Here is a 10,315-nt window from a genome sequence, read left to right as displayed (position 1 = left end):
TGGTACTTTTGCTCAATCCACACTATGCTACAGAGTACTGTAGCATAGTATTTTTTTCTGGCACATTTTCAGTGGTGCTGAGAAATGCCAGGAAGTTACAGAGGCAAGCACTCCTTCTCAGTTGTTTACTCAAGCAAGCTGTAGTAGCATAGAGCATCTAATCTACACATTTACTGGTTACTCGTTGCCATGACTTCAGAATTGAAGGATGTTAACTATGGGCTTTCTCCAACTATTACAGATGGGCTTAATGTATCACTTTGCACTAAATTGATTAAATAAGTAAAATGATTACTCAAAACCATAAATATATCCAAAGGAAAATAACCTTTGGTTAAGAGTGATATTTTTATTTTCATAAAATCTGGCTTGTTTTAGGAAAACAGGAAAACATGGTACAACTTATATATGTAAAGTCCTTTGAACAAGTATTGATTCATTCAATAAAATGACTCAACATGTTCGTTAACAAGACTAAAATTGTCATATAATGCAAATATAATACACTGAAAATGTTTGGTAAAAAATAAATAAGGTTTCCTAGTATTGTGATGGCACAAACTAATACAAAGGGCGGTCATTTGAATATCACAAGCACAATTTGACATACATTATTGACACACTGTATTCATATAGGATTATTAAGGATAAATATAATTTCCTAAAACCAGCAGAGGGTGCATTTCTTACAGTGAGCTATTATAACTGTCAGAATTGTAAAAAAAAAAAAAAAGTCCTTTAAAATGATGTAAAAAATACTAATTATCAAATTACCAATGACCAAAAAAAAAAAATCGCCCTGTCACCTTAAGGCTTGTTCTCTGTATTTAACAACAGCGATTCCGTATAACCCTGATAATGGCAGCAACAGGTACAGCAAGACTAGGAATCCCAGCCAACATGAAGATTATTACATAGATCCACGGTGAGTAGGTCTTCTCCTCCAAAGTAGGAAATTCAGGCTGTAATGCAAACAGATGAGCAGAGATTGTCAGGCTAACTGCTGTGTATGAAACATTTCTTCCCTGACCAATGGAAACATATGGATCACGTCAGTCACTCTGAAAAAGAGTATCTGGTAAATGACTAAATGCAAATGTAGGTAATGTTCACCACAGACTCTCATGGAATGAACCCACATGGCAATTTAGCTTACAAATGCTTATTAACTTGGATCATGCTATACTTTAAGCTCTTAGCACATGCAACCTCATGAATGACCTTACCGATTCAGGGTCCCAGGTGATGTAAAAGAGCTCCTTGGAGACAGTGGTAACGAAGTAAAAAATGAAGATGAATAACATGATGATGGGGCTGATAAATCTCCATGTGGCCTGCCAGAAGATATTGGGCTTGTGGCCGATCATGAAAACCAGATCTTCATTGAACCTGTTGCGAGAGCACATGGTCTTGGATTTGAAGTCACTCTAGTATGTAGCAGTTTTGATTTAAAAGGTGTTGACTGATATTTCTATTAACCAAAGTATGCTGTAATTTTCACACCACAGACTTTTCCTCCGAGTACCCCGTAACCACAAATAATAGGTATATATTATAATAGTTGTATATATAATAGGTAAATAGCTATTATACCAAGGCTTGAAAAATGATAGGGTATGAAACAAAGATGTCCAAGAAAGGCATGGAAGAACTGGTTTTGCCCAAAAAAATCAGCGGCATTCACTTACCTATCTATTCCATAAACATACACCACTCCAACCATCTCACAGAAGGCAATAATGAGTAGGGGGACGGAACCAGCATAATTATCAAAGAGTGCCAGCCAGTAATTCCCTGACCCTTGGACGAATATTAACGCAATTAAACAGCACACCAGACAGGTAAGTCCTGAAATAATAATAATAAAAAAAACCACAGTCCAGTGTGTGACTTTTATAACATGTCCCAAAAATTGCAATGAGTCTTTTAATTTTAATGTGTGCCAAAAATCCTGGCAGATGATCTTTTCTGAATACTGTACCTGAGAGCACTTCTTTAGGCCAGTGTTTAGGGAAGATATTTAAGTCCTGCAGAGGCACCAAGACTCCTTCGATGTTTCCAAACATGGAAGACAAGCCAAGGCAGAAGAGCATGACAAAGAAAAGGACAGACCACAGTGGAGACAAGGGCATCTTTGTGATGGCCTCAGTGAACACAATGAAGGCCAGGCCTGTGCCCTCCACACCCTGTTTAACAAGAGAAGCAAAGCATGGAAGCATTCATGTCTCTTCTTTAAGCCTTAAAATATTGTGAGGGAGAAATTAGAGCTCAACATTGTGCTACGTAATTTAAAAGGTGTAAACCACAAAGGTAAATAATTTTTGAGAGAAAAACAACTCTACCTCACTGAGGAACGTGTTCAGGTGACATTCTGAAAGACTTAGACTCTGAATGATATGAGGGTATGTGTTGTTAAGTTCCTTAAAAACTTCATCGTAGTTACTTTCGGTGATGTTTGCTTCTGGCAGCTCAAAGGTGTTCAGTAAAGTCATAATGTTTCTGTGGGTGACATGCAGAGCACATTCTTAGATAAGCTCTTTTCTAGACACAGATTTCAGTAGCCTAGCCTGACAAAAGCAATACTGTACAATGTGCAATATAAATGTGCAATACCTCGCCTGCTGGACTTTTTTCATATCTTATTTTTTATATTTGTATCTGTAAATACTTAATTTATCGAGAAGTTTTCTTTATTTTCTATTCTCTGTTTATCCTGTAATGATGCTGCTGGAATTTCAATTTCCCTGAGGGAACCCTCCCAAAGGGATCAATAAAGTTCAATCCAATCCAATCCAATCCAATCCAATCCAATCCAATCCAATCCAATCCAATCCAATCCAATCCAATCTAATCTGCTTTTAAGAGAACAGGTCACAAGTACATACCCTGAAAGACAATCATCAAATCTCTGATTGGCTCTGAAACCGATGATGGTGTAGATTACAGTGGCAGCAAAGATTGAGGTGAAGGCATTGATGACGGAGATGATCACAGCATCCTGCTCACAGTTGTTACTGAAAGAAGGATATATGCACCTTAGGACACAATATTATTTATTTATTTATTTTATCTTGACACCCTGTAGGTCAATTGGCCTGTCGGTTCCCAGCCTCTTATGAGGCCGACTGCATCTATCATCTACCAACAGCTTTTGCAGCTTCCCAGACAAACAACAATTCACACTTATGGGAAATTTAGAGTAGCCATTCAACCTAACTACAAGTCTTTGGTGAAAACCAGAGCATGGGGAGAAAACCCACGCAGACACCAGCAGAACATACAAACTCCACACAGAAAAGCCCCCATCAGCCACTTGGCTTGAACCCAGAGCCTTCTTGGTGTGAGGCGACAGCGCTAATCACTGCACTGCCCTAGGACACAATACTAGAGAGTAATTAACATTTAAATATGTTTCAGCAGTTGTCTCTAACATGAGTAGGCTGCTACCTGCTCAATTGCTGTCACTTATGGACTTACTGGATTGAGTTGTAGCTGGAGAAGGAGATGAGGCCACCAAATGCCAGAGAGAAGGAATAGAAGACTTGAGCACCTGCATCCAGCCAGGTCGATGGGTTTGCTAACTCCTTGAGCTATACAAAAAACACGCACACACAAATCGTACATGTGTATATGACTACAATATACAGTAGTGTCTTGCAAGAGTATTCATTCCCCTTGGTGTTTGTCCTGTTTTGTCACATTACAAGCTGGAATTAAAATGGATTTTGGGGGGGTTAGCACCATTTGATTTACACAACATGCCTACAACTTTAAAGGTGAAAATTGTTGTTTTATTGTGACGCAAACAATAATTAAAATGAAAAAAAAAAACAGAAATCTGGAGTGTGCATAAGACCACCTTGGGAAATGCCATGTGTGGCGCAAACCCAACATTTCCCATCACCCTGAGAACACCATTCCTACAGTGAAGGATAGTGGTGGTAGCATCATGCTGTGGGGATGTTTTTCATCTGCAGGGACAGGAAAGCTGGTCAGGACTGAAGAAAAGATGGAAGGCACTAAATACAGGGCAATTCTGGAGGAAAACCTGTTCGAGTCAGCCAGAGGTTTGAGACTGGGACAAAGGTTCACATTCCAGCAGGACAATGACCCTAAACATACTGCTAAAGCTACACTGGAGTGGTTTAAAGGGAAATATTTAAATGTCTTGGAATGGCCTAATCAAAGCCCAGACCTCAATCCAATTGAGAATCTGTGGGATAACTTGGAGATTGCTGTACACCAACACAACCCATCTAACTTGAAGGAGTTGGAACAGTTTTGTCTTGAGGAATGGGCAAAAATCCCAGTGGCTAGCTGTGCTAAGCTAATAGAAGCATACCCCAAGAGACTTGCAGCTGTAATTGCAGCAAAAGGTGACTCAACAAAGTATTGACTTTGGGGGGTGAATATCTATGCACATTCCAGATTTCTGTTTTTTCATCTTAATTATTGTTTGTGTCACAATAAAAAATAAATAAATAAATAAATAAATAAATAAACTATTTGCACCTTTAAAGTGGTAGGCATGTTGTGTAAATCAAATGGTGCTAACCCCCCAAAATCCATTTTAATACTTTTGCAAGACACTGTATAGTACTGTAGTAAATCATGGTGATTGCCATAGTCATTTAATTGTCCTTTAGCACTGTAAAAGACAGTGATTTCCCATGCATATATATACTTACATCTGGTGTAAATAGAAATTTAATTCCATCAACGGAGCCTTTCAGTGTCAGTCCTCTGATTAGAAAAATGGTGAGAACCACATAGGGTAATGTGGAGGTCACATATACTGCCTTGGGAGGAGATATAAAGAGTTCCTGTTTAGATTCTAGTAATATCAGATACAGTATAAAGCTGATTCACTATGAAATATGCTAATCACCCCTCAGGTATATGATTCACTTCTAGAACCCGACATTTGGAATGTTTGTACAATAAGCATAGCATGTATGCAAAGCTATATTAATAATTGACATTACTTTTAATGACATGACTCTCTTATTTTAAAGGAGGAAACCAATTGTGGATGTTGAATAAGCAATAAGAATTTATTAGTTATAGCTTTATTATATGCAGCTTTAGTACATGCATTCAAAAGCATCTGCCTGTTTAACAGCGTATGGGCTACTGGTATCTGGTTATTTAGCACAAAAGTCTTTTAGCACAAGTGTTTTAGCACAAATCTAAAGTCTTTTCTAACAAATTCTAAAGTCTCTTAGCACAGCTCTATGTTCTTTAGCACAACTCTGGATTATGGTCACAATAATCAAAAAAAAAACTCATCTTGATATAGGACGAGGTTTATTATGATTGCTTAAGGACTGGAAGCTGGAATTTCTACTGCTGTGCATGTTAAGGATCAGTTGTTTGATCCCTGAAACGTGGACTGAAAATCCGATTCTTTGGTATCTTTGGATATTTGTAGTTAAGCCATAACAAACCTTGAATTGTGGGCACTTTCATAGATATGATCAGAAGTGACTGAAGTTATCACAAATTCAACTGACTGTCAATAATTAACAAACATCTTTAACCCTTTGGTGACTGACCCCTTGAAAATGGTTCCTCCAGGAACGATGACGTTTCAGTTGTCAAGACAACGGAAAAACTAAAATACAAGAGCATTTTGTTTTGTGCACAAGAGCATTGTGACGTATCTTTCTGTTTTTGTATTTTAGTTTTTCCGTTGTCTTGACAACTGAAAAGTCATCGTTCCTGGAGGAACCATTTTCAAGGGGTCAGTCACCAAAGGGTTAAACATGATTAGTAAGTATTCATAATAAAGATTAAGTGTTCTTAGAGCAGCGGCACAGTGGTGTAGTGGTCAGCACTGTCACCTCACAGCAAGAAGGTTCTGGGTTTGAGCCCAATGGCCGACGGGGGCCTTTCTGTGTGGAGCTTGCATGTTCTCCCCGTGTCTGTGTGGGCTTTCTCTGGGTGCTCTGGTTTCCCCCACAGTCCAAAAGACATGCAAATTAGGCTAATTGGTGGCTCTAAATTGACTGTAGGTGTGAATGTGAGTGTGAATGGTTGTCTGTGTCTATGCATTATCCCTGCAATTGAGGTTTTTCACCTGACGTCACAGGGTCACGTGATGCCCCGGTGTCCGCCATTTTGAACGTCAAGGTAGCTAATGTTAACATAGTACCTAGTATGTTATTGTAGCAACGTTTACGTTCAGTCATTTGGCTGACTGTTAAAACCTTTCAGTCTCAAGTTTTTCCTTTACTGTATTTGCTAGTTTACTGAGCTAGCGCGCTCCGGGGCAGGCTGGCTAGCGCGCTCCGGGGCAGAATGGCTAGCGCGCTCCGGGGCAGGCTGGCTAGTGCACTCTGGGGCAGGCTGGCTAGCGCACTCCAGGGCAGGCTGGCGCTAGCTAGCGCGCTCCAGCGCCGGAGCGCGCTACCTAGCGCCAGCCTGCCCCAGAGCGCGCTAGCTAGCGCCAGCCTGCCCTGGAGCACGCTAGCTAGCGCCAGCCTGCCCCGGAGCGCGCTAGCCAGCCTGCCCCGGAGCGCGCTAGCCAGCCTGCCCCGGAGCGCACGAGCTCAGTAAACTAGCAAATACAGTAAAGGAAAAACTTGAGACTGAAAGGTTTTAACAGTCAGCCAAATGACTGAACGTAAACGTTGCTACAGTAACATACTAGGTACTATGTTGACATTAGCTAGCTTGACGTTCAAAATGGCGGACACCGGGGTGTCACGTGACCCTGTGACGTCAGGTGAAAAACCTCAATTGCAGGGATAATGCATAGACACAGACAACCATTCACACTCACATTCAGACCTACAGTCAGTTTAGAGCCACCAATTAGCCTAATTTGCATGTCTTTTGGACTGTGGGGGAAACCGGAGCACCCAGAGGAAACCCACACAGACACGGGGAGAACATGCAAGCTCCACACAGAAAGGCCCCCGTCGGCCACTGGGCTCAAACCCAGAACCTTCTTGCTGTGAGGTGACAGTGCTGACCACTACACCACTGTGCCGCTGATCTAAGAACACTTAATCTTTATTATGAATACTTACTAATCATGTTTAAAGATGTTTGTTAATTATTGACAGTCAGTTGAATTTGTGATAACTTCAGTCACTTCTGATCATATCTATGAAAGTGCCCACAATTCAAGGTTTGTTATGGCTTAACTACAAATATCCAAAGATACCAAAGAATCGGATTTTCAGTCCACGTTTCAGGGATCAAACAACTGATCCTTAACATGCACAGCAGCAGAAATTCCAGCTTCCAGTCCCTAAGCAATCATAATAAACCTTGTCCTATATCAAGATGAGTATTTTTTTTTTGATTATTGTGACCATAATCCAGAGCTAGCGCCAGCCTGCCCTGGAGCTCGCTAGCTAGCGCCAGCCTGCCCCGGAGCGTGCTAGCTAGCGCCAGCCTGCCCCGGAGCGCGCTAGCTCAGTAAACTAGTAAATACAGTAAAGGAAAAACTTATAACGGGCCATGTCTCAACAGACTAAGAAGTTATTTCAATGACATTTAATAACATTTTGTTTATCCTGAGGACCGAAAGTAAATGAAAATGTGAACAAACCTTAGCTGTCAGTGAACAATCCTGGTGGAAGCAGGTAAACGTCGTTCTCTAAGCCTGCTAACCTCAATTTTTGCAAATACCTCTCCCTCTGCTCGCCCTGTAAATGCCCTACGTCGCTGGATAGTGAAGGTGTTTTCTGCATCTCGCTCCTTTTTCTTTTATGTTTTTCGTTTGTCGCCTTCCTCGCATTCAAACTGATTCGAGCCGTGACGTCCAAAATGGCAGCCTCACATGACTTGGTCACGTGGGTGAAAAACCTCAATAACCTGGCGACTTATCCAGGGTGTACCCCACCTCTCACCCATAGTCAGCTGGGACAGGCTCCAGCTTGCCTGTGACCCTGTAGGACAGGATAAGCAGCTACAGATAATGGATGGATAAATGGATGGATGGATGGATGGATGGATGGATGGATGGATGGATGGAAGGTTGTTCCATATAATGTACTTATCAATACATGGCATTTCTGTAGTATATTAATGTGTATCTATACTTAAAAAGACCTTACTTGCTCAAACATGATGAGCTCTCCTAAATGTTCGCTCAGACCTTTTCTTTTGACTTGACTAATGCACTTATCATTATAGCACCGTATCAGTGCCCTTTTTGAAACTGCTGATACTAACTAATAACTGCTCTAATGTAATATGAAGTATGTGTACCTTTGTGATAAAGACATCTGATTTTCAGCAGTTTCTTTTCTAGTTTTAATTCAATTAAACGATAAGGTTTAGCTTAAGATACAAGTTTTTAACACAGACCAAGTTGGTTAAGCAGGCAGTTGGGATAATTAATAATGAAGAAGCTGGAAAATACAGACAGAATCCCTAGACCTAGGTTACATATCAAGGACATACTTTATATTTAGATATAAATGTAATCACAACCACCATAACCTATTCTACCAGCTCTGCCCTGGTATGAACATTTTTCCCAAGCTTTTGACCAGTGCTTATGAGTTTAACCTGTGTTTTAATATGTTATGGAAGAAAGATAATACCTTGCCAGTGGTCTCGATTCCACGGACACAGCAGATAAAGAGTACAGCCCAAGCTGAAATAAGACACAGCACCATCCACCACTGCAGTCCTCCTGATTCGTCGATGGTAGTAGTTGTGTTCAGGGTTTCCCTGTACCAGAAATAATCCACAGGGGAGCTCCTCTCACATTCTATCACCAAACCTGCCAATGTAGTCATGTTTACAGTAAGTGAATTTGCTTCCACAAACTCAGACTCAAAAGCAATAACAAGTATGGAATATCATATGTATTGTAAGTACTGCACTAAGGATTTTGAATGGACCTACTGGTTGAACAAATGCAAAGGAACATATTGAAGAACATTTCATTTTATGAAATCCATATCCATGCATGCATGCAGGTTGAAAAATGATCCTTCTTCTAATCACACTTATGTTCTGTGCCTTGTGGCTGTGATACCTGTTTTGTTTGAATTTACGGGACACTGGCTCCAAGGTAGTGGGTCCTGGAATGAGTTAAAGAAGTACCACATGACCCAGGCGATTATAGTGTTGTAGTAGAGGCTGACTAACAGGGACACACACATGGATGCAATTCCTGTGGGGAGAAGTTCATGATGTACAACATTTATCATTCCAACCTTTGGACAGGATTGGAGAATATAACTAATGTAACAAAGATTTAAGGTCTACAATTACTGGTTACTTATAGTGGTGTTTATTGCCACTGTCAATATTTTTTCCCCTCCAAGTAGGGTCAGGTTAGTCGGTGGTAATGAATTTCAACTCACCTACTCCTATCATGTAAGGACTAATGGTCTTCCAAACCCCTACACTGCCTTTCCTCAGGCGCTGTCCAATAGCGAACTCCAGGTGAAGAAGAGGAACTCCCTCAAGCACCAGCAGGATCAGGAAAGGAATCATAAAGGCTCCTGAAGGAGGATAAATGAACAGTCAGCTCTAATTAAAGTCACCACTGACAATAATGCATATTCTGGCATAACATTAAAGCTGAAAATTATTTACTGTAGTGATGTATATTTAAAACAATTGGATAGGATATTTTATTATGCTTACATTGTGAATAGTATTTGTTTTGAAAAGTCCAGTCATGGACTACAAACATTTGTCAAACATTTGGGTAGCAGGGTTGGGTAGGGGTGTAACTCAGTGCCACTATCTGTATCTTTAGCTATATCTTTATCTGTTTAGTCATTCCAGTATTCATATCTTTATCTGTGTAGTGATTCATCCATCCATCCATCCATCCATCCATCCATCCATCCATCCATTAATGTAGAAGCATATTCTGAAGGGGTCTTTTGAATTGTCAGAACATCCTACATTCATTTATTAATGTAGAAGCATATTCTGATGGGGTCATATGAGTTGTGAGAACGTCCTGCGGCGTCATTTGAATTGTAATAACGTCCTACACTCATTTTAATAGAGCAAATGGTACTTGTGAATAGTGACAAAAAAAACCTATTAATTCTACATATTCTGACAGGGTCAATTGAAGAGTCAGAGCGTCCTAGATTCATATGAATGTAAAAGCATATTCTGACGGAGTCGTTTGAATTGTCAGAACGTCCTACATTCATATGAATTCTGACAGGGTTGGTGGACGTTGTATCAATGTAGAAGCATGTTCTTTGCAGAGGGAAAAACCGCAAACTATGACTAAAAGTTAAAGTTGACTCACACTGTAGGATTTTCTGCAATGTAGGACTGCTCAACAGACATGTCTGACATCCCCTCCTACCGTAGGACG

General features: G+C 40.4%; 1 protein-coding gene across 1 annotated transcript; it reads right to left on the bottom strand.

The window, feature by feature from the left end:
* Positions 1 to 827: 827 nt before the first annotated feature.
* On the bottom strand, positions 828 to 9,562 carry LOC132886001 (sodium-dependent neutral amino acid transporter B(0)AT1-like). Its single transcript, XM_060920539.1, has 11 exons — positions 9,333 to 9,562; positions 9,002 to 9,139; positions 8,562 to 8,743; positions 4,689 to 4,799; positions 3,478 to 3,590; positions 2,886 to 3,014; positions 2,343 to 2,499; positions 1,982 to 2,186; positions 1,689 to 1,848; positions 1,227 to 1,389; positions 828 to 962 (listed from the first exon to the last, which is right to left on the bottom strand). Exons 1-11 carry the CDS (start codon positions 9,463 to 9,465, stop codon positions 828 to 830), a joined length of 1,626 nt encoding a protein of 541 aa, XP_060776522.1. The 5' UTR covers positions 9,466 to 9,562.
* Between the last annotated feature and the right edge of the window lie 753 nt (positions 9,563 to 10,315).

This window comes from Neoarius graeffei, chromosome 5 (genome assembly GCF_027579695.1).
Source record: "Neoarius graeffei isolate fNeoGra1 chromosome 5, fNeoGra1.pri, whole genome shotgun sequence".
Classification (NCBI taxonomy): Eukaryota; Metazoa; Chordata; class Actinopteri; order Siluriformes; family Ariidae; genus Neoarius; species Neoarius graeffei.
The sequence above is the reverse complement of the archived record's forward strand: the minus strand, read 5'-3'. Positions and strand labels throughout refer to the sequence as shown.

What these genes read in the sequence shown, in the direction of transcription:
- LOC132886001 (XM_060920539.1), bottom strand. Translation starts at nt 9,465, where the DNA reads ATGATTCCTTTCCTGATCCTGCTGGTGCTTGAGGGAGTTCCTCTTCTT. An exon ending in TCCAGCTACAACTCAATCCA is followed by an intron (nt 3,015 to 3,477) that starts GTAAGTCCATAA and finishes TCCTTCTTTCAG; the next exon opens with TAACAACTGTGAGCAGGATG. An exon ending in TCACCTGGGACCCTGAATCG is followed by an intron (nt 963 to 1,226) that starts GTAAGGTCATTC and finishes TTTGCATTACAG; the next exon opens with CCTGAATTTCCTACTTTGGA.